This window comes from Nematolebias whitei, chromosome 2, assembly GCF_014905685.2.
Source record: "Nematolebias whitei isolate Nwh7 chromosome 2, NemWhi1, whole genome shotgun sequence".
NCBI classification, from domain to species: Eukaryota; Metazoa; Chordata; class Actinopteri; order Cyprinodontiformes; family Rivulidae; genus Nematolebias; species Nematolebias whitei.
Window position 1 is genome coordinate 49,459,079 of NC_056499.1, and position 24,762 is coordinate 49,483,840.

Sequence of the window (24,762 nt, forward strand, 5' to 3'; positions counted from 1 at the left end):
TCAGACTGAGGAAGTCTCTCGGATGAAAGACGAAACATATCTAGATTTTTTTTGCTCCTTTTTGTTTTTTGTTTTTTTGAATGTCCAGAGGACCAGATTGAACTTTCTTAGATTTTTCTACCTGGATTATTGAGCATGCATCAGGATACTTTAACCTAGTTGTTTTACATTTAAAGGATCAAACCAGCATCAGTTTTAATCAATTTGACAGACTCCAGTTTTACTGTGTACCTTCCCAATATAGTATGTTAGATTTATTATAAACCTTATTAACATTATTATTCATGTCCTTTACCCAGTCTAGATCTTTGGTCACGACTCTGCGGCAGATAAGTTGTTGATACTGAGCAGGCTCTGAACTCAGAAGTGACGTCCTTCAACAAGGTGGAGCCTTCACTTCATTACATTTCTTCTGTATAATTTCCAACATCAAGTAGGTCTTGCACCTGTCACTTTAAAAACTACAAGTCAGGATCTTATAATAGTGATTTGATGTGCATTATTTTGTCCCTTCTGTGTTTTAGGTGACGGACGTCTTGTCCAAGCCCTCTTTTATAGCAGCAGACCAGGCTTACAGTTTCTTGTCAGGGGGCTGGAGCTCCCTGGGCCAAAGCCAGGAGCAGCAGCCAAGTAAAACCCTTACTGGATATTGTCTGAGCCCAAAAGCCCTCTGCCCTGACATGGATGAAGACACAGAGTTAGAGTACGTCTCTGAAACAGCAGACGTACCATCGCCCTTTGAGCTCCTAGAACCTCCGACCTCTGGAGGGTTTCTGAAGCTGTCCAAACCCTGTTGCTACATCTTCCCTGGAGGCAGGGGAGACTCTGCATTGTTCGCGGTTAATGGATTTAACATCCTGGTGGATGGAGGATCTGAGAGGAAGTCTTGCTTCTGGAAGTTGGTTCGACACCTAGACAGGATCGACTCTGTTTTACTCACCCATATTGGTGCAGACAACCTCCCCGGCATAAATGGATTGTTCCAGAGGAAGATCGCAGAGCAGGAGGAAGAGCGTAACCAAGGATCTGGCTCCAGAGGTAATGGTGACTGGATGAAGAACCTGATCTCCCCTGAGCTTGGGATTGTGTTTTTTAATGTTCCAGAGAAGCTAAGGATGCCAGAGCCCTCACTGAAGGTCAAACGAAGCATTGAAGAAGCATCTCTGACATTACAGTACCTCAACAAGCTTGGCATCACACCTGAGCCGCTTCACAGGGTAGTCAGCAACACTATCGAACCTATCACACTGTTCCACAAACTGGGCGTAGGAAAGTTAGAGATGTATGTCTTGAACCCTGTAAAAGAAAGCAAAGAGATGCAGTTCCTGATGCAAAAATGGGCAGGAAATAGCAAAGCCAAGACAGGAATTATGATGCCAAATGGAAAAGAAGGAGAAATTTCTGTCCCCTATTTGACATCAGTCACTGCATTAATTGTTTGGATACCACATCGACCAACAGAAAAGATAGTCCGGGTGCTGTTCCCAGGAAATGCACCACAAAATAAAATCTTTGAGGGCCTTGAGAAACTGAAACACCTAGACTTTCTGCGATACCCAGTCGCCACTCAGAAAGACATCTCATCTGGTGCGCCACTGCCGATCGTTAAACAAGCTAAAACGAGATCAAGAACGGATAGCAAAGAGAGTCTCAAATCTTCTCCCAAACTACACTCTAAAGCAACCAAAAAGGAAACCATTGGACAGGAGGAAGAAATAAAGAGTGACACCACTAAGGAGAATAAAGTTGAAAAGAAAGAAGAGAAGAAATTCAAAAGTGACAGTCTGAAAGCCACCAAACAGCAGAAAAACAGTGAAGTGGCCCCTGGAGCAGCTAAGACAGCAAAAAAGAAGACATCCAAGGAAAAAACTTCCAAGCAAGAGACAGGATCTAAGATGGATGAAAAGAAAGACAAAGAGAAAAAAGAAACCAAAAAAGAAAAAGTAAAGAAAGACGAAAGTATAAAAAAGCAAGAGAAAAAGGAGAGTAATGCAAAGGAGGACAAAAAGAAAGACTCTGTGAAACATGAACTAAGAAAAATCACCAAACCTGACTTGAAGCCACTCACCCCTGAAGTGAGAAAGACTCTGCACAAAGCCAAAAGTCAGGCCAAACCCAAGACAGACAAAAATAAAATGGTTAAAGAGGAAGCACATGAGAAAAAGCCAGTTCCCAAGAACATTCCTGAAGACATTGCAGCAGCAACACAGATCGACAGACACATCGTATCTTCACCCGAGGACCTCACAGAGGACTTTGAGGCTCTAAGACAGGAGGAGATGTCCAAACAGAAGACTGATTCTGTCCAGAGTGATGTCATGTCAGGATTGCCAGTGATCGCTGATACTGAAGTTTCTTCCTCAGCTACTGATATACAATCCACTGCACCCACCGCTCCCTTCAACCACGAAGAAGAAACCAAAGACAAAGGTGCATCAGAACAGGGTGCAGCTACACAAAAGATGGCTGTGATTGAAGGTTTTGATAAAAAGTATGAGGAGGACAAAATGAAGAAGTATGACAAATATTTAGTAAAGGAAAATATATCAGACAGAACAAAGAAAAGTGAGAGCTCAGAGGAAGAAGGGGATGTAATTGAAAAGGCTGAGCTAGAAGATATAGAAGATGATAAGATCTTAAAGTTTAAAACAGATGAGGGAAAAAAGGACAAAAATGGAGAGAAGTGGGACACCAAACCAACTGGGCAAACATCCTTAACAGCTGCAGCATCAGTAACACCCTCCGCCTCTGAGCAGCTCTCTTTCATTCAGGATGAGACCATCCCTGGGTATTCAGAGACTGAGCAGACAATCTCCGATGAAGACATCCATGAAGACACAGAAGACAGGATCCCTCAGCTGCGCTATGATGTGGCTGCTTATGATATTTCTGTTCCTGACATTCCTGGTACCTTTGACACCATGCATGGTATTAAAGAAATGAAGAGCTCTGCAGTTTTGGAAGTTGCAGATGTTAAGCCCAAAGCTTTTATTGGAGTCCATGAGCCTGAGTTTGTACCTTACTCTGCCATCATTGCTGCTCCTCTTGCTGAGGAGGAGCACATCTCCTCTGCAACATCTATCACAGAGTATGACAAACTGTCTTCCTTTGCCACATCTGTGGCTGAAGACCAGTCGATTGCCTCAGTGACGGCACCTCAGACCGAAGACGCTGTAAGAAATTCACTCTTGTTGGACACCATCAACAGCGCTCCATCACGTGCAGAGGCCGCCCAAGGAAAGGACTACCTTTACTCTGCAGGAACCATCTCTCCCACCTCTTCACTTGAAGATGACAAATGCTTTAAGTCTCCTTCCTCTGACGAATATCAGCCCAACATTCCAGAGATAGAGGCTGAGTCGAAGGTGAAATCAGTCCCCGAAGAAGAGGAAGACGATGAAGATGAGGACGAGGATCAGACTCCAAATGTTGACATCCCTCTGAGTAAACTTCAAGAGGGCTATGAACATGCCGCCTCCATGATGCGCCAGGAAAGAGAAAAATTCTCTCCTCCAGTCAGTCCGGTTTTGGTTATGAAGGAAAACCAGCCTCTCGTTGGTACAGACACATTCATGACTCTCACTGAGACAAAGCGTGCTTCACCTCCTCCATCTTTCTCCTTTGTCCCAGAGTCCCACTCCAGGCAAGAAAGTGAGGAAAGATGCTTAAGTCCTGAGGACAGCACCATGAAACTAGCTTCACCCACGCAGTCTATGCCCACAAGTAGCAGCTACTCTCCAACAGAGGAAAAAACATTCAGGACAGGAGAAAAAGAGGAAGGAGTGACTGATGTGAAAGCTGACATCCAGAAAACTGAAAGATCAGTCACCATCTCAGACAATACCTCCTGTATTGGCTTGCCAGGTGACAAAACCACATTTGAAGTGTCTGAGGATTCCAATGAAGACAGTGAGGATGAATATTACATTCAAAAGGAATTACAGCCAACTGTAAAAGCAAAACTCATGGAAGCAAAAGAGGGTTGCTTTTTAGATGATGACTTCTTGTTTGAAGGGAAAATGTCAAAAACAGAAACAGAAGTTAAAGGTTCAGACAAGTCAGGAGTGTCCTTTAGCACAACAGAGAAACCAAAACCACAAGAGATGTTTTCTGATGAAGAGGATGAAAATAATGACAATTTCCCAAGTGGGACAGGAACAAACCCTTTTTCAAATGATAAAGACAAAGTTGAGAAAAAAGAAGTGACCATCAAAGAGCCAGAGAAAAGTGTTCATTTTAGTCTTCATGATTTTCCAGAGAAGGAGGGCAGAGAAAGGGTAGCTTATACAAGACAAGACACACCGTACGTGCACGGTAAAACATTCTCTTATGGAGATCTTTATGACAGCAAAACCAGCTCAGAGGAATCTGATTTGTATCACCAAGACTCTGACGATAAAGTGGAGCATGAACCTGCAAAAAGAGAAGTGGATTTGCCCAAACATGAGCCTTTGGCACAAGTCAAGATCATGGACAAGAAGACAGAAAAGGAATCCACTACATCTTCATGGCTGGACTCTAAGACAGATTCTGCTACTGGTCATTTTGAAAAAGAGACCAAAGAAAAAGAAACACTTAAATACTGTCAAGCTAGCAATTTCCCATCTGTGGCTGACAGACCTGAAGCTTTGACCACTTCTTTGTCATCAGAACAAAACTCCATTTTGAAAAGCCAAACCGATAGCACAAAGTCTTTGGCATTCTCCACAGTGACATCTGATATTTTTGGCTACAGCGAGAAAGAAGCATGTTTAGAGGTGAATATGCAAAAGCTAACTGCAAGGGATGAAGAGGATTATGATGATGATGTAGTCATTGATGATGATGATGATGATGAGGAGGAGGAGGAGGAGGAGGAGGAGGAGGAAATGGAGGAGGAAGATGAAAGCAGTGCTGATTCTGATATTGAGAAAGGTGCCAAAGAGAAGTCTGAGAAGGAAGTAAAAGGTCCAGTAAGTCAAATGTTTAGCTCAGATAGACCCGAGTTCATGGTTTCTATGGTTGGATATGGTTTTAACAGTCAGGGGAAGCTGACTGTCAACAACAGCAGCTTAAGTTCTCTTCTAAAGACTGAGGACGAAACTAAGACTGAATCCACATCTATCAGTGGAGAGCCAATGGATTTACGAGCCACAAGTTTCTCTGCTTATTCTTCAGGATTTGAATACTCACACGAAAGAGACAGGAAAGAGCCATTCTTACTAAATCAGACTAGAGACACAGGAAAACAAGATTTTACCTTGAAGTCCAGAGAGGACAGTTGTTACCAAAGCGACAGAGACAATCTTGAATTTGAGAAGCAGAAGGCACCTGATGTACTGAGAAAGAGCTCTCTGGAAACTAGTTTTCAGTATACAACCACAGCTGGCCCTGGGTACTCCTCCTCTTCAGCCTACAGCTACTCTTCTTCCACCTCAGGCTCCCTCTCCACCAGCCGACAATTCGGAGAGGAGCTAGAGACACCTGCTTCTGCTGAGCCCCTCTTTGAGTACTCTTCCTTTAAAGAAGAACAGTCCTTGGTCATGAATTCTCCCTTCTCCAGCTCAGCTGGCACCAAAGATGACTATCTGGAAGTTTCAGAGAAACAAATCACTGTAACAACCACAGCAGAATCTAGTTTACCTAGTTTCTCACACATCAGTCCATCTGAGGAGTTCAAAACCTTCTCTTCACTCTCATCCACTGTTGTTTCTGAAGACAAGAAGGAACATACAGCTCCAATAGGTGGAGTTCCTGATAAAGGTTCTGTGTCTGACTGCTTCTATAAGCCTGAGTGGTCTAAAGAAACCAAGCTGGACACAGCTGCTGGATTTTCAGCCTCAGCAAGTCCTTTCTTAGACTTCTCCATTGACAAAGAGGCAGCCAGTGCTGCTCTGTATGGCGTCACTTCCTCTCCTCGCCCAGACATTGAAGGCAAGCACTACTTTGAGGAGACTGACAGTAGTGAGGAGGAGGAGGAGGAATATGTGCATGAAATTACTCGCAGGTCTCCTTCCAGTGGTTTGACTGGAAGCCTCCCATTTTCTGGTAAGCCCATCACTCCAGCATCAAGTGAAAAAACGAGCGATGCACTTCCAGATATTCTTGGCTCCTACATGTCAGCACCTCTTCACACCAGCAAGTCAGACAAAACAAAAAGTCCCACAGAGGTCATTGCAAGCACCAATCTCCTTGTTGGAGTAGCAGCTTCAGGCTCAGCCAAACTGGAGTCCAGAGAGGGTGCAACAAGTTATGTCAGGAATTCATATGAGTGGGAAATGTCAAAGCCTCAGATGGGTATGGTACCTGGAGATTCCCCTCCTCATTACCGACATGATGATGAATTTGAGGAAGAGTGTGAGATGGAGCCAGCGCACCCTGCTCGTCCACTTTCACTTGTTTCAACTGATCAGCCATTCCACTCACAGTTTTATGCAGAAGAGTGCAGCCAAGGTGAGCAGGATGATGATGAAGATGATGATGATGACAGCAATCAGGATGCACCGATAGGAGCAACCTCCTCTTATACGAGTCGCACCTCTCCAGGATATTCATCCTCAGAGTACAGGCAACGCAAAGAAGACCTGTCGCCCTCCTTCATCAACCCCTGCATGCGTCAGTTTTCCACAGATGAGGATGATGAGGAGGAAGGTTGCAGGAGTGATCAGTCACAGGAGGGTCATGAGCATGACCTGTCAGTGAAGAAAAGGGCTCACAAACAGCCCCATTTGCATCAGTCCCACAGTAGGGACAGTAGCTCTTTGCATCAAGTTGGTGGGCTGTCAGCAGGGTTTGGTCTGGCTACAGAGGATACTCCACCAACCTCTATCAGTGAGCCTCTAGGCTCTCAGTCGGACTCTGATGTCCCTCCAGGCACAGAAGAGTACCCGTCAGTTGCTGGTGAAGGCAACATGGACTCGGATGAAGATGGAGATTACATGCCTGTTGATAAATCTACCACAGGAGGAGGTAGCCACCACTCTGCCTCCAGGAGGAACCATGACCCTCCTCCTGCTCCTCTCATGGACCCTTTCCCTCACCCTCCTCACCCAGATGTTTGCATGGTGGACCCAGAATCTTTGGACAAAAGCTCTCTTAAGAAAGAACCCAAAGCAAAAAGCTTGAAGAAGTCTTCGGGGAAAACCAAATCAGCATCTCCAGCTAGGCGCAAGAGATCTCCCATGCCCGTCAAACAAACGCCGTCTCCACGCAGTGCCTCGTTGAAGAAAAAAGAGACTGACAAAAGTTCACGCATGTCTCGTCTGTCAGATGTTCAAGGCACCAAAGAGGATGACCTCTCCAGATCGAGCTACAACCCCGGCAAAGGGCTAACAAATGGTGTCAAGAGCAGCTCAGGTGAGCAAATGTGATGTAAAGGTTACCTGTTTGGATCAGTTTACAGTAAAAAAATAAAATAAATGTCTGCCACTCTGAACATGTTCAAAATCCAGGACGAGCCCCCAATGGGGCCAAGATGGTGTAGATGTAGGGCAGCCAACTTGGGACCAGAAAGTCTATTTGACTCCCTGCCATGCCCGCATGTCGTTGTGTCCCTGAGTAAGACACCTAATCCCTAACTGCTCCCCGGGCGCTTACATAGCTGCCCTCTGCTCCATCAGCGTGAATCTCATGTGTGATGGATTAAATGCATAGAGCTAATTCCATCTTTGTATGGGAACATACAATGATGACAACACATAACACTTACTTAAAATGTCAAGTATCAAAATCAAAGTAAAGAGTTGATGCAACCTGTTGCTTCCCTTAGTGATATTATTATTATTTTTTTGTAGACTGAACTGGACTGATTTGAACTGAACAATAATTGAAGTAATATGATTATTCTTAACAGGCTTCAGTTAAATTGAATTAAACTGATTTGTCTTTTTATTTAAACGAACTAGACAATACAAATGACTTGAACTAGAGTTTTGGTTCTACTTGGAGCTGTGCTGTGAAGGACTCTGCTACCACCACACTTAGGGGTAGATACCCACAAGTTTATAAAGAACATACATTTTAAAATGTCGATGCTGATTTTATTAACGTCAACCTGGAGTTCATTGTAGATGATTGATCTTTGGTTGAATCCAAGTCTAGACTAAAATTAGACCAAACATGACCTGAAAATTTAAAGTTTGTCATCATATCTTTTCTTGGACACAAATACATCCCCTGTTTTGCTCACCCATTTTATCATCTAATCAGGCATCCATGACCACAAATAACTTTATCTTCCTGCCTGTGCAGCTGACGGAGCCATATTTGTGTTTCCTAAGATACATTGGTTGTGGCGGCCATCTTGAATGCCTCCTTTATCTGTCCAATGGTTCACGAGACAGAGTAGATAGAAAGATACATTTTGCAGAATCTGTTAAATTTCAGAGTATGAGCTGTGGATAAGAGATATAACTTAAAAAGCTCTTCAGAAAACAAGTTTACCTCCCCTGATCTTTAAAGTACATTAAAATAACTTGTTGTTAATTGGTGTTATAGAAATAAAGCAACCCTGTGGTTCTGGGTTTATTTTTCCAGGCTCTCAGAAATCCGGCTCTCCAGCTGCTCTTGGCCTTCCCATTTATGTGGACTTGGCCTACATTCCTAACCACTGCAGTGCCAAGAATGTGGACCAGGAGTTCTTCAAACGCATTCGCTCTGCCTACTACGTAGTGAGCGGAAATGATGCCGCCGGGGGTGAGCCGAGCCGAGCGGTCCTTGATGCTTTGTTGGATGCCAAAGCTCAGTGGGGATCAAACTTACAGGTATTTCTTAACATTAAACCCCCCTACCTAAAGACTTTGGCCAGTGTCTAAAATTTTAATACTGAACATACACTATAGAACACAGACTGCAACTCATTTAAGCCTTGTCCAGAATAACAAGTAATATTTTAGATACCCTATATTGCCATTTGAGGCAGCATGGTGGCTCATTTGGCAGAGCTGTTGCCTCTCAGCAAGAAGGTCGCTGGTTCAAATCTCGGCCCGGGACCTTTCTGGGTGGAGTTTGCATGTTCTCTTTGTGCATGCATGGGTTTTATCTGGGTACTCTGGTTTCTTCCCACAGACCAAAAACACACAATTTAGTCTGATTGGTAACTCTAAATTGTCCCTAAGTGTGAGTGAGAGAGTGAATGGTTGTTTGTCTCATTTGTCTCTGTGTCCCTGTGATGGACTTGCGACCTGTCCAGGGTGTACCTCGCCTCCCCTCCTCTCACACAGTGATAGCTGGACATGGGCAACAGTGACCCCTGCGACTCAAAAAGGAAGAAGGCGGAAAGATAATGGATGGATGGATATATCACCATTTGTATCATCTTTGTTACACAAGTTTCTCTGACCTCTAGTTTATCAATATGATCAATACTTACCATAACAACCTGTTGTATATGATCTGAGACGTGTATTCTGTCCCCTAGTGAACTATCATTCTTGTGGTGGATGGGTGTAGTTTTGGACCACATGATGTCGGTAGTGATTTTAAGATTACCTGTTTGCTCATCTGGTGAGTTTGTTAGTGAGTGGGTGATGAGGGAAGTCTACATTTTTGCTGACTGCTTTTCGCTTTAAGTTTTGAATTTTTGCCTTTGATCACTGCTTGAATCTGTGGATCAGTTTTGTATGCTTCTCTGGGATAGTGTCAATGATTCATTGATGTTTTGCCTTGAAGAACTTGATGCCAATAAAGGAATCTTAATTGCAGCTTGGATTTATGTCTTAAACAGCGGGCGCGTCAACAATAAATTCCCCTATTCAGCTGTTTGTATACTTAATTTGTTTGACAGTTGCCAGTACTTCTAATGCAAGAAGTGGGACACCTTTTCATTGCCTTCTCAGAACAGGTGTGGCATGACAACATGCATGTGCTTCAAAGAGTTTGTTACTGATGAAATGCTACAGAAAACTGCAGAACAAAAAATGTATGGTATACAAAAACGTTTGTTACGTAATGTAACCCCAGATTCTATGAGTATAGGCACAGCCCTTTAAGGCTATCGCTAGTGGTTTATCCCTTCGTGCACAGCACTGAAATCTTTAGTCCACACCCACTCACCCCCGGTCCATATAAATTACGGTGAGAAAGGGTAATCGGCTCCCAAATAGCTTTTTTCTTCAGCCATTTAGGAACCAGTGAGGCCCAGAGCTTAAAGGGCTGTGCCTATACTCATAGAATCTGGGGTTATAGTACGTAACCAACGTTCTATTTCGTATAGGGTTCGCCCTTTAAGGCTATCGCTAGTGGGTTAAAGGTGAAGCAGGATGTAGTCTATACCTCACTGGGTCCACTCAGACACAACATGAAGCACCTGCTTGCACAAAAAAACATTTCATCACTCAGCCTTCTGTGTGCGTAATTACGCGCTGCGTAATTGCATGCCCCAACCCAAAAATATCCTCCACTGTCATCCCTCCATGCAGAGCCATGGAGGATGAAAACCTTTTGGTGGAATGTGCTCTGAGATTCTCTGGAGGGTCCAGCTTAGATGAACTGTAAGCTTCAGTAATAGCCTCACACAACCAATGTGAGAGGCGGTGGGTGAATAGAGGGTGTCCTGAAGAGCTGTCCCTGTAATGCATGAACAGACGAGAACGGCGCAGTGTGGCCGTGTGCGCCACGTAACACTAAAATGCACGCACGGGACAGAGGAGGTGAGATGTTGCTGCTTCCTCTTCAGAATTATGAGGAGGAGGGTAAAACCCATCCAAGGTTATCACTCTCGATCTGAATGAGCTTGTGATGCTTTTCAGAGCAGGGTTAAAACGCAGTACAGCTGAACTGCCGTCAGCTTGAATTCTGAGACATGATGGAGCAACAGAGAAAGCAGATAATCACTCACTCTCTTTGCCGACATCAGAGCTAACAGAAAGGCTGTTTTAATGACAGAAATTTAAGTGAAACCTGATTTAAAGGCTCAAAAGGAGCTTTGATCAGAGCGTGCAGGACCATCATCACCTGCTGAGGAGACTGAGGTCTTTTGGAGTGCAGGGGGTGCTCCTGAAGACCTTCTTTGACTCGGTAGTGGCATCAGCCATCTTCTATGGTGTTGTGTGTTGGAACAGCAGCTTATCATCAGCTGAGAAGAAGAAGCTAGATAAGCTCATCAAGAAGGCCAGATCTGTGCTTGGATGCCCCCTCGACCCAGTGCAGGTGGTGGGAGACAGAAGGACTCTAGCTAAAATAACATCATTGCTGGACAACGTCTCCCACCCCATGCATGAAGCTGTTGCTGAACTGGAGAGCTTGTTCAGTGACAGATTACTGCATCCTAAATGCACAAAGGAGCGTTACCGCAGGTCCTTCCTCCCAGCAGCTGTTAGACTCTACAACCATCACTGCTCCCAACAAACTCAATAAGGATTAAATACATGCTGACCTCTGCTTAAACATACACTCTGCCTGTAATACTGTACTGTAAATAGTCTGCCATTCTCAATGTTCCAATACATATTGAACATTATTATTGATATTGTTTATCTTATTTCTTATATATTGTGTTGTTTATTAACATTTAGGAACTTTTGTGTGAAATCTTTAAATCTTTTAATCTTTTTATCCGTTGCTGCTGTTGCTGCTGATACACTGGAATTTCCCATCCGTGGGACAATAAAGGCTGTTTCTATTCTATTCTATTAGGTCCCACCGTGGAGCTAGTGGACGTGACACAGGTCTGTGTCTCTATACACCTTTCAGAAAACTCTTCATCAGTGGGTGGTTAAGAACTGTTCTGTCATTGAGAAACCTCATGACAGGAAGAAATAGCTGCAGCATAAGTTTTAATTGTGCTGGATGCTAATTTTCTGTCCATCAGTTGCTGTAGAAATGACAGCACGCCACCTAGTGGACATGAGATGGCCTCCACGCCTTTCTCTGCACAACAGCGCTGAAAAACTGTCCACTTGATGTGTACAGTGTTGTAGTGGAAGCAGCTTGTGTGCCCTGAAACGTACGCACCACATCCTGTGGGAGGCCCATCTTTTTCTAAATGGATCAGTTCAGCGGCCAGACCCAAAGGTGCTGACCTATTTCTGTGTAACTCCTGATCGCTCTTCCTACCTGGAGGAGACCCCCCCCCCCCCCCCCCACGGCAGTTTCCACAGCCGACCCGATATCAGTCGCTGCAGATTCAGGAACCACGGAGCGCTTAGCGCTCGGGAGCTACGAGGATGACTGACAGTTCTTCCTCCCAGACCTGATCCAGGGTCCGTGATATCAGCAGGACTGGAGAGAACGCATAAAGGAGTATTTTTGGCCAAGGGCTGTGAGCGAAGGTATCCACTCCTAACGGTGGGTCATCTCCTGAGCTCAGTGAGAACCATAATTGACACTGGGAGTTCTCCCGTGTGGCGAACAGATCCACTGCTGCTCGGCCGAACCTGCTCCAAAAACCGAGAGATCAGCTCGGGATGGAGGCTCTAGACTATGTGGCGGGGGCCGCCCCTCGACATGATATCCGCTCGCTTGTTCAGGACACTGGAAATGTACACTGCACTGATGAGGAGCAGGTTTTGTGTGCCCAACACAACAGCTGTTTCGCGATGCGTAACAGTTGTGCTGAGCGCACACCTCCCTAACGGTTTATGTAAACTGTCGTCACTTTGTTGTTTGTGTGGATCAAAAAATGCTGATCCCACAGCAGAGTGCAAAATGCTGAGTCATGTTTCAGACCATGAAAGCATTCTAGCACATTATGTAAAGCGACATGTGGTCCAGCCACTGTGCTCCCACTACTTGGGACAGACACATTCCTCCCAGCTTGACAGGAATGTGTCTGTGAAAAACTGAGACATGTGATGTTGGCCTGCTGATGGGAACTCCCTCTGACAGAACAAGGGTGTTTCCCCAGTGATTCAGATCAGTTCGCACAGAGGGGGGCACAAAGATAATCCGCCTCTTCTGGTGCACAGGATCTATGCGTAGGTGGGCGAACCATCTCTGAAGGCGTCTCATGTGAAATAGGCCCAGCGGAACCACGATGTGGGCCGCTGACACCGTCCCAGGAGTTGCATGACAGGCAGAACTGTCACTACACTGCCGGGTTTGACACGTTGGAACTGAACTTACAGGGCTTCTGCCCTCGGCTGTGATAAACGGGCTCTCATTGTGGTTGAGTTTAGCTCCACTCCCAGATAAACAATTATCTGCGACGGGCGAACAGAACTTTTCCCAGTTTATAGAAAACCCAGGTTTAGCAGGTGTAATGCTAACGTTTGGTCTGCGCAGCTGCTTCCTCTCTGGACTGATCTAATAAAAGCAGATCATCCAGATAAAAAAGAATTCTCATTCCTGCCATGTGTAACGGCTGCAGAGCCGTCTCCACGCATTTTGAGAACGTGCGTGGGGCGAGGGACTAACCGAACAGTAGCCTGTTGTACTGATACGGAATCCCCTGGAGGAGAAAAACGCAAGAATTTCCTGTGTTTTAGAATGATGGAAATGTGAAATGTGCGCTCTTCAGATCTATGGAGGTGAACCAGTCGTTCTGGTGAAGTTCTCCACCAGCTGTTTGATTGTCAGCATGTGGAATTGTCTCTCCATGATCGAATTGTTGAACATGGACAGGATAAGAATGGGTCTCATCCCTCCGGTTCTTTTCAGAACCAGGAAGTAGTGGGAGGAAAAAAGCCCCCATATTTTCCTCTCCGTTGGAAACTCTGGAAATCATGTTTTTCATCAGTAATTCCTGAACTTCTGACTGGAGAGAGAAGCTCAGTTCTGGAGAAGACAGGACCGTCTCTATAATCCCTCTGAACCGTGGGGGTTGAGCTGCGAAACTGCAGCGTGTCACCCCTGCTGATCAGACGGACCATCCATCTGTCCTGGGAACACACTCGCTGCCACTCTGAGTAATGCTCGGAGAGTGGGCATGCATTTTGTGTGTCATGTTTCTCATGGACATCAACCAGGCTAAAAACCCTTACTGCCATCACCCGCTCCAGAGATTCTCCGGGGGGAACCCAAGGTGTGGTCTCCAACAGAAAAATGCTGTATGTGTGCCTCTGTACTGAACCCAGGCTGCAGTCTCACGTTAGAGCTGAGGTGGGCCGGCGCAAAATGAGAGGTGTGAGCGCTTTCTGAGTGAGACACCGTTTCGGTGGAGGCTGCAGCTGTCCTGGAGAAACACGGTTACTCCCGCTGCAATGTGAGTGTGCAGAAAACAGCAGAAATTAAAAATGGGCTCCGGCTGAAAACGAGGGACTTTACCGGACTCGGTCTGCTGAATAAACATAATTTTAGCTGACATGGCAGATGAGTGTTTTGTGATATTTAATGAACTGCGGTGTCATTTAAAATGCTGTTTAGAGGTTACCGGCTCGTACTGTGTGGGGAATGTGTGAAGAGAGGCAGCTGTGAGATCATCTGATCTGACAGTCTCAAATGAAACTTTACTTTCAGTGATGTTTCTGTTTTATTTCAAAACATATATAGGCAAAAAACCACACACATTCCCCTCAAGGAGCTGTTCCATGGTGGAGGGGCCCGGCAGAGGAGCGGTGCGTGCAGTCACTGCCGCAGTTGTGGAGAGCCTCTGCTGCTGGCCAAGGTGGTCCCTCCAGCAGCCAGAGGGGCAGGAAGAGGACTGTCACGTCACCAGATGGTGTACAGTCTCTGAGACCTCCTCGGACCTCTGAGATTTCTCAAGGATGGTCCTGAAGTTGGCCTCGAACAGCGCCTCTGGGGTGATGGGGCCCTCCAGCAGGTCTTTCTGCAGCCTCTCAGACAAGGATGGCAAGAGGCGGAGCCAAGTTGGCCTCTGGATCATGGTCATCCAGGCGGCGATGAGGGACAGGCAGACCGCAGAGGTGGCATTTGTTTAAGATGACATCAGCAGCTTTACAGAGAGAGCTCTTTGTCTCCTCCAGCAGGTCTGCTTCCTCCAGCCTCTTAGAGATGCTGTAAGCCAGCAGGGCAATGTTGTTGTTCGCTGCGGCCATCTGGAATGAGCACTGGTGCGCTCGGTTGGAGACCTTTGTCACCATCTGGTCATGCTTCCCTGGAGTCCTTGGCTTGACTGCTAACTTCCGGTAAGATGGCGCCCGTGCACATGGCTTGCAATCCACCTTTGCTGTTCGGATTATTTGTGTTTTGTTTGTTTTTTATCTGGGACATAACTTCGCTGCTGGTGTATGACCGACAACAGCTTCTGGATCTTCGTTTTTCTGCCGTCGATGTCACTTATTTGGACCAATATGAGCGTACCTCTGAACCCCCCCTCCTCCCCCCTGCTGGCAAACGCGCCAGTTTACCTCCACTGCGCTCCTCACTTCCCTGCCCGGAGACATCGCTACAGACGCCGGGGAAAACATGCTGGGTGGCTGGTAAAGCTTAAAGCCCTGCGCGCTGCATCTTCCTCTTGAGCTGGTGGTCAGGGTTTCCATCACCAGCTTCCCACGTGCCCGGACCAGGTAAACAATGGAGGGGCTGTTATTGAAAACTTGCGGCCATTGGTGCGCGCTAACTTCACCGCTGCTAGCTCCACTTTGAACAGTATCCGGATATGCTTGGTCAACGCAAGATCTATTACCAACAAAACTTTTATCCTCAGGGACTACTTTCAAGAGCATGATTTGGACTTTTTCTGCATCACAGAGACTTGGATGTCTCAGGGTGAGTCCAGCGCCTTGATGGATTTATTGCCACCGAACTGTCTGTATTTTAACGCACCGCGGCCATCAGGCCAGCGCGGTGGTGGATTATTAACAATATTCAAACCAACTTTTGACTGTAAACAACTGCCCATCCCAGTTTCCCGCACCAGCTTTGAGCTGAGCATCTTTGAACTTGGCCATTCACCTTCGACTTTATGCGCACTCCTCTACCGCCCACCTCGATCTAAGGATTTCATAAATGAGTTTTCTGATTTCTTGGCTGAAATCACACCAAAATATAATCATGTTTTCATTATTGGGGACTTTAATTTGCACGTGGGCTGTCCTGAGAAGTCCTTGGTTAAGGACTTTTTAGACTTATTGGACTCATTTAATCTAACTCAGCATGTAAACGGTCCCACCCAAGAGAGCGGACATACACTGGACCTTGTTTTATCTTGTGATGTAACTGTTAGTAATCTTGAAATTGGTGATAATGTTTTTTCAGACCACATGCCAGTCCGGTTTGAATTCGCCCTCCCCCATCTAACTCCTAAGCCGTGCGTTCCTGCACGTAGTAGCCAGGCCATTAACCACTTCACTGCCCATGTTTCACAGATGCTTATAACTCTCAAATGATCATTCAGCTCCCAGTTTACTGAGCTGTGCGACAAATTCTTACATTTCTTTTTGGAAAAAATTGCGACCACCCGGGCTCTCATTTCCCCTCCAACTCATGACCCATCCATCCCACCTTAATCTGTAGCTCTATTTGACCATTTTGAACCCATTACTCTATCTTCTCTAGAGCAGGTCATGTGCAGCTTGAAACCTTCTGGTTCCCCCTTTGATGTGGTCCCCCCTCGACTACTAAAGGAGGTTTTTCCTACTCTAGGTCCGTCCATTTTTGCTATAGTAGACAGTAGTTTGTCCACTGGCGTGGTGCCAAAAACCTTTAAACATGCTGCTGTCCAGCCTCTCCTGAAAAAAACAAACATTGACCCCTCAGTCATATCCAACTTCCGGCCTGTCTCCAAACTCCCATTTGTTTCTAAAATACTGGAGAAAACAGTTGAGTCCCAGTTGAAGTGCGCCCTGGAGGATCACGCCATCTTAGAGCTATTCCAATATGGCTTTAAACCTCTCCACAGCACTGAAACTGCCCTATTGAAGGTTTTTAATGACATCTTCAGATCCACAGATACTGGTGGTTCTGTGCTGCTTGTCCTGTTGGACCTCACAGCCGCCTTTGACACCATCGACCATGAGATCCTCATTGTTAGGTTAAAGCAGTGGGTGGGCATCACAGGGTCAGCCCTCAATTGGTTCAGATCCTACTTCACTGACAGATCCTTTTGTGTCTCCATCAAGGATTTTAGTTCTGCAGCGACAGAGCTTAAATGGGGAGTTCCGCAGGGGTCCATCCTGGGTCCCCTCCTATTCTCTCTATACCTGCTGCCACTTGGTGCTATTTTCCGGAAACACAACATACCCTTTCACTTTTACGCCAATGACTGTCAAATTTACTTCCCCCTAAGACACAATGGTACATGCTCTATTCAACCTCTGCTCGACTGCCTGGCTGACATCGGGGACTGGATGGGTTTAAATTTCTTAAGTTTCAATGAAAAGAAGTCTGAAGTCATGTTGTTCCCTCCCAATGGCACGATCACAAACCACTGCATCGACCTTTCCACTCTATCCCTGTCAGAAAAACAAAGAATCACTAATCTGGGAGTGATAATGGACCCTTCCTTGAAACTTTACAGTCATGTAAACATGATTGTTAAATCATGTTTCTTCCAACTGAGGCGGCTGTCTAAACTGAAGCCCATATTGTCCAAAAATAACCTGGAGACAGTAATACATGCATTCATTACATCTAGGCTTGATTACTGCAATTCACTCCTGTTTGGTATCAGTCAGACCTCCACTGCACGACTGCAACTGGTCCAGAATGCAGCAGCCCAATTTTTAACCAGTACAGGCAAAAGAGAGCACATTACACCAGTTTTGGCCTCACTGCACTGGCTACCGGTTCACCTTCAAATCCAGTTCAAACTATTCATGTATGTCTACAAATCGTTGAACAGTTTCACCCCCCCCCCCCCCCCATCTCTCTGATCTGCTACAACCGTATGTCCCACCATGTTCCCTGAGGTCAGCGGACCAGTTGCTCCTTACAGTTCCAGGAACTCGTCTTAGGTGACTGGGCCTTCTCTGTAGCAGGACCAAGACTTTGGAACGAGTTACCTCTGCTTGTCAGACTGGCCCCCTCCCTCTCGGTTTTCAAGTCCCGTTTAAAAACCCACTACTATTCAGTAGCTTTCAACACCAGAGGATCTGTGTTGTGAAACTGTACGCTCCACACTGGTTTGTCGTCTTATTTATTATCTGCATCGTTTTTATGTCTATATTTTTGATTTACTTCATTTTGTATATTGCTTCGTGTGTTGTCTGTTGTTCTGTCTAAACAGCACTTTGGTTGGCCTTGTAGCTGTTTTAATTGCTCTATAAATAAAATGGTATGGTATGGTAGGGTATGGAGAGACAGGTTTCTGGTCCATTCTGGAAGCTTTTGCCCCAAGTGCCACTGCCAGGCTTGGTTCCGGGGGTGGGACAGAGGGAAAAACACCGATTGGTAAAACCCTCCACTCTGGAGATGGAGGCGAAGGTGGAGATGGATGTCTTCAGCTTTCCGGGCCCAGCTGCAGCCTCATTCCAGTGTGACATCACAGCTGGACTGCGAGTCCAGATGGGGTCAGGGCGACGAGCCGGGGCGGAGCCAACCTTGCCGCCAGATTATCCGATCAGGGCAGAAGGAGGCGAAGGACGGAAAGTCCCTTGTGTTAACATCCTCTTGGATTATGCGGGGCAGCTCCAAGAGGAGGGTGCCGACGGCTGGGAGCGGTGTGGTTGCCGACGTGGTAAGATCCGAGGTGGCTGAGCATCAGCTCGGCCGCTCGTCTTCTGTCACTACACTCTCCAGGAGGGAGGGAGCAGCTCTGCATCGCATTTCTCGGAGGAATCATTTGATTCACTGCGTGACTCTGCGTCAAAGAAGGCGGTGGCGTCGTCCCGTGCATAGTGTCCCGCCACAGAAAAAAACACTCAGCTCAGCTGTAACAGACATGAGTTCTCTGCTCACTAAGCGCTCCATACATTTGCATAATACAGATGTGAGGGCAATTGGTCTGAAGTCATTCAGTGCCTTTGCATGTGTTATTTTGGGCACTGGGACAATAGTTGACATTTTCCATGCTTGTGGGACAAAGCTAGTGTTAAGAAACATGCAACTCAAATATCTGTTTGAACACAGGACCCAGCTGTGTGGCACATTCTTTTAATACCTTTCCCTTAATCCCATCTGGCCCAGCTGCTTTATGAGGATTGATGTTCTGAAAAATTGAAATTACCTCTTTCTCCTGTAACTCCACAGGAGTTGGTGTCAAGGCTGCACAGAAAGAGTCAATCTCATCACTGAAGTCATGGATGTCAAATCTTGAATAATGAACATTTAGTTTATTTGCAAGACCAAAAGGGTCAGTGTGCTGAAGGGAATCTTTTTGTTTCCTCCCCATTATTGTGTTCAGTCCCCTCCAGGCATCTCTTGCATTGCCATTACTCAGTTCCCTCTCAACTTTATCTTTATAATTTATTTTAACTTTCTTAATCATGCAACTTATTTCCTTCTCTAGTTCCCTCCTCTTTTGCATATCTCCTCTTCTAAAAGCTGCTTTCTTTTGGTTTAAAAGATGCTTCATTTCTTTATTTACCCAAGGTTTATTATTAGGGTAAAATCTAACTGTTTTTGTTTTGATAATATTGTCCACACAAAATTTAATGTAACTGGTGATGGTAAAATTCAGCAGTTCAGAGTTTTCAGCAGAGACCTCCTCGCTGAAAAACAGGCTCCAGTCAGTCAGTTCAAAACAAGTCCTCAGCTCATCAACAGAGTCTGTTGTCCAGCACTGAACAGTCTTAACAGCAGGTTTCTCCCTCTTCACTTTCTGACGATATTTTGGCAGCAGGTGGATGATGTTATGGTCAGACTGGCCGAGGGGTGGGCAACACCTGGCCACATAAGCACCCTCCAAGTTACCAAAACATTTATCAAGAGTCTTGTCTTTTCGTGTCAGACAGGTCACATATTGTTCTAAGTTCGGGAGATAAGTGGGAATATCACAACCATTAAAGTCGCCAAGTAGGAAGATCGGGTCATCCACAGAGTGACGTTGTGCCTTGGTGTAGCTGTCAGTTATGCGCTCAGCTGCTAAAGTGAAGTCCGGGCCGGGCACGTAAACCAGAATCACAGTGATCTGTCTGAACTCACGGGGCAGATAGTAAGGGCGAAAGGATACAGTCATTATCTCGTAGTGTTTTGAACAGTCAGTCTCACGGATCGTCATGTTAGTTGCCCAGCGATTATCCACAAACATGCACAACCCACCTCCAATGCTTTTCTCCGTGCGCTGTGTGTCTCTGTCAAAACGGAGTGTCGTATATCCCTCCAGGTCAGTGACGTCATCATTCTCCGTAAGCCAGGACTCAGTGAAACATAGAAGGTTGGCTCTCCTGAAATCTCTGTCATATTTCAAAAGTCCAGATAACTGCTCCATCTTATTCCTTATTGAACGCACGTTGGAGAGCTTGATTGTCGGGAGGGGGAAGCGGCTGCCCCTCCTTTTAAGCCGGTTCCGTATTCCTCCTCTGGATCCACGCATTTTCTTTTTAGCTGTACCGGTGCCTGATTGATTTACTGACCGGGTTATTTCAGGGCAGCTGTGGAGAAGGGTCGGGGGAGAAGTGCTGGTTTGTTGAAAAGTCAGCAGGTAATTCCGAGAATAGGTAATCCACTGTTCCGTGTATCCAAACGGCCTGCTCTCAGCATTTAAAATGCCCCATATAGTCCAAAACAATAGCCAAACCAGTAATTTTGTTAACACATTTCTTGCCATGTTTGCCAAGCATAAACTGTTCTGCAGTATTATATATAAAAAAATAAATAAAATAAAATACGATATAATAGATCAAAAAAACTGACAAACAACAAGCAAGCCAGACGCCCAGGGTCAGCACTTGCGCATGCGCCCCTCATTCAGTAATCACTTTGGCACTTTGGATACTTTGGCATGTGACTGCTAGTGGATTCGAACCCCCAACTCTTGCATTGGAAGACGACTGCTCTGACCACTCAGCCACAGCCGCCAATTTCTGTCAAGCCGGTACACGGTGAAGTCGTCCGGAGCCACAGCACAGTCAGGGATGGACGGCTCCAGCCATGTTTCCATAAAGGCAAAGACACAACAGCTCCTCGTGTCTCAATCGCAATAAATGCGTGCACAAAGGTTATCCAGTCCAGTCGTCAGAGGCTGAATGCCTGAAAGCAGGACTGAGGGGAGAGGGTGTTTTTGCAAGACCTCTGGCGGGTGCTGCACAAAATACTGGCTCGCTTTTCTCTCTCCGTTTTCCTCTTAAGGTGCACAGGCAACCAAAAGACCCAGGGGAAAATGGCCACAACAGAGTCCCCAAAAGTTGTGCCAAAGTCCCCACTCACTGACGATCACAACTCTAAAAGTGTGTTGCGGTCATTTTTTTAAATTTTTTTATTTACCCTTTATTTATACAGGTAGTCTCATTGAGCCATGAGAACTCATTTTCAAGAGAGACCTGTTTAGGGAGCAGATGGGAGTTAAGGGCCTTGCTCATGGGCCCAGGGTCATACCCATAGTGTGTGAATGCAGTGCAGATGCAAAAAGTCAAAACAAAAACAACAATGAACAAAAAAAGTCCAAGTCCAAGTGGAGAAAGACCACTATGAGGGATGAAAAAGAACTGAAGAAAAGTGGAAGAGGGTCAATGGACTGCAGAATGAACCAAGACAACAACATCACTGTGAGATGGTATGACAACAAAGCAGTGAACCTGATTTCCGCTTTTGTTGGCCTTGAACCTGTGGGAAATGTGAAACGCTGGGATTGCAAATCAAAAACTCATACTGGCTCCCAGACCAGCTATTGTTAAACATATAACAAATTTATGGGAGGTGTTGATCTGTTTGATATGCTGTCTACACTTGACAAGTTCCATATCAGATCCTGAAGATTGCACATATATGTATAGTGGCACACTGTTACTGTAACATTCATCAATGCTTGGAACCTCTACTGAAAGGATCAAAAGAAGCTACAACCCAAGAAGAAACCCACGGCTCCACGAAGGTTTCAGCTTTGGTTAGCACTTCTGTCACAAGTGCAGGAAAGCTCAAAATCAAGTATGGCAGACCACTATCCTCTCCAGAAGCAACTCCAACACCACCCCGTAAAAGGCCAAGCTGCCATGTGCCTCTTGATGTGAGAAAGGATGGCATTGATCTTGGCATTGAAGCTCTCGACCTTGACCTCTCTAAGTGGCTTTAAGAATCTGTTGGACTCCTGGCAGGGACCAATGCAGACATGTTCCTGTTTTTATTTTTCTACATTCGCCTTAGAATCTAGCTGTTTTTTGTTACTTTTCTTTTCTTTTTTTTAGCCATCCTATTTGTTAAAAAAATAAATAAAATTGTATGACTTTTTATAACTGTTTATTGTTGTTGCTATGTCCATTGTTGTCATCATTCTTTGTTGAAATCAGGTCTCTCTTGTAAATGAGTCCTCGAGGCTCAATGGGATTTACTTGTCTAAATAAAGGTTGAATGAATGATCTATTTCCCACATGGGAAACTCGGCAGAGGTGCAAGCACTGCACCGGCAATCACTTTTAGAGTTGCATTCAGGCCTAAAAAAATACGACCCAACTCAGCCCCAGCCCGTAGCCATTTTTTCAGAACCCGACCTGATCATATAACTGTACCGTGTTTTTTGGCCTATAAGTCACAGTTTTTTTGAATAATTTACATGCCCTGCAACTGATACACCAAAGCGACTTATTCACGTTTTTTTCCCCATATTCATAAACAATTTTTTGTTGGGATATGACCGTTTTCATTCATTCTGACTGAAAATATTGAACACTACCATTTTCAGCTGCTTGATGGCACTCAAGTATTATGGCATGCCATTGTGTCATGTGATATGTAAAAGTGGCTATTAATGACACAATTGACTTGCCATAGCCTGCCACCTTCGTCGAGCTCGCCTGGAGCAACCGTCAAATCAGCTTCATTTCACTGCATCGCCCTGGCAAAATGCAGCTCATTTGACCATTGAAGTGTATTTATTAAGTAAAAGTTCAACAGAGACACCTTTACTATAATGCCGAGCAAACAAATATTTGTTTTAGGTGCTTATCTTGTTAAATTTGGAAGAAATGCACGGCATTCCTCCTTCTTGATTTCCTCCCTCTGCACGGTCCCGGAGCACCGAGGCAGCGAATACTTTAGAAATGCAGCTGATTTGACCATCAAAGTGCATTTATTAAATCAAAGTGCAACTGAGACACACCTTTACTATAAACTCTAGCAAACAAATTATTTTTAGGTGGTTATTTTGTTAAATTTGGAAGAAATGCACAGCGAGTCGTCCCTCTGTGCGCTCCCGCTTCTGCAAATCGGCATTTAAAATGCAGATGATGTGACCATCAAAGTGCATTGATTAAGGAAAAGTTAGACTGAGACCACCTTTACTACAATTTTGAGCAAATAAATAATTGTTTTTAAGTGTTAATCTTGTTAAATTCTTGTTAAAGTCCTGTGCACATTCTTGCGGCTGCCATTTGGCAGCCAATCGATTTTTGTCACAACACCGGCCCACATTTCCAGGTTGTCAGCGGTGACACATAATAGATGCGGCATATACAGCGAAGGGACTTATTTATGTTTTTTCCACTTTATTAGACATGTTTGGACTGATGCGACTCATACGGCGATGCAACGTGTACGGTGGAAAATATGATAATTACAGGCCCAAATCCCCACCCCAAAAACTTTTTTTTAAATTAAGCTTTTACTGCTTCTGTAAGCAAATCAGTTTGAAATGATATTTTAAAAACTTATTTCAAAGAAAGGAAGATATATAAGATTTCTTGTTTCATCAAATGGATATTAACATACAAATCGAATAGCCTAAAAAACAACCCTAAAGCCAGGCTAATGAACAAATGAACAAAAATATGTTTAGAGCAAAATTATTTGGAAAAATATAGAACAAGGCAATTCTAATTGAACGCGCTGCTCACTTCAGCTTTTGTAGATGCTGCTACTTCCTTCACCGCAGATGACAGCAGGTGCAGAGACGTGCGCGGCCGGTGATCCCTCTGAGCTTAACAGGACATTTTTTTTACCTCTTTAAACTGGCCAGTCGGACCTGCCTACACGTAGATTAACACAATTTTATATCATGCATTCTTATTTAGTTTTCTTTGTGCTGTATGATTCGTAAAACCATATCAAAAGCTCGACACTGACACAGCCCACCCATCAAGCATATTATTTTGGCTCGACCCGGCCCAAATTTCGAGTCGGGCACGGGACCAGGTTAGAAATTGCAGCTCTAATCACTTTTCACAGATATACTGTGCAAAGTGTAAGGTACACCTGTACCTGAACAAGGACATAAACTGTTTTTGTGTCTACCACAAAGTGAAATAAACGGCTGTGAAAGTTTTATGTAACAAACAAGCAAACAACAAAGTAACCTGCCTGGAGTGTTCTATACTTTCTAAATGGATAAAAAATGTTTTTGTATCTAAAATTAACATTATTGTGAGCAAAACATTGCCAAAACAGCCTGGTGTATCAGATGTGATACAAGAAATATATCATAAAATATCAACTGCAGTTGCTCAACCATAGATGGTCAACTGCAGTTGGTGAAACCATGTTTTCTTTTTGTTATTTGGTGCACACCGACTGAAAAAAATAACACAAAGACCAATATAGTCAAGTTCATTTTGTAAAAAAAAAAGAAGCAATACAAGACAACAAAGCCTTGTTTTTTCCTAAGTGAACAGGGAATCTCATGAATTGTTTAGATTCTCCTAATCACCTTTGACCTTACTGTCTTTTCCCTCTTTCATTCCGTCTCAGGTTACGCTGATCCCGACCCACGACACGGAGGTGACTCGTGACTGGTATCAGCAGACACACGAGAGGCAGCAGGAGCTCAACATCATGGTTCTGGCTTCCAGCAGCACAGTCGTCATGCAGGACGAGTCTTTTCCAGCGTGCAAGATCGAGTTTTAAGATTCTTTCTCTCCT

The 24,762-nt window shown here is 45.0% G+C and overlaps 1 protein-coding gene across 1 annotated transcript; it reads left to right on the forward strand.

Annotated features, from left to right (window-relative positions):
* The first annotated feature begins 530 nt into the window (after positions 1–530).
* map1aa (microtubule-associated protein 1Aa) lies at positions 531–24,762 on the forward strand. The gene is made up of 3 exons (XM_037692270.1): positions 531–7,335; positions 8,515–8,741; positions 24,592–24,762. Exons 1-3 carry the CDS (start codon positions 681–683, stop codon positions 24,745–24,747), a joined length of 7,038 nt encoding a protein of 2,345 aa, XP_037548198.1. The 5' UTR covers positions 531–680; the 3' UTR covers positions 24,748–24,762.

Excerpts from the sequence above, each read along its gene's own strand:
- map1aa (XM_037692270.1), top strand. The coding sequence starts at position 681 with ATGGATGAAGACACAGAGTTAGAGTACGTCTCTGAAACAGCAGACGTA. Across the intron at positions 7,336-8,514 it reads TGGTGTCAAGAGCAGCTCAG|GCTCTCAGAAATCCGGCTCT; the intron begins GTGAGCAAATGT and ends TTATTTTTCCAG. Across the intron at positions 8,742-24,591 it reads AGTGGGGATCAAACTTACAG|GTTACGCTGATCCCGACCCA; the intron begins GTATTTCTTAAC and ends ATTCCGTCTCAG.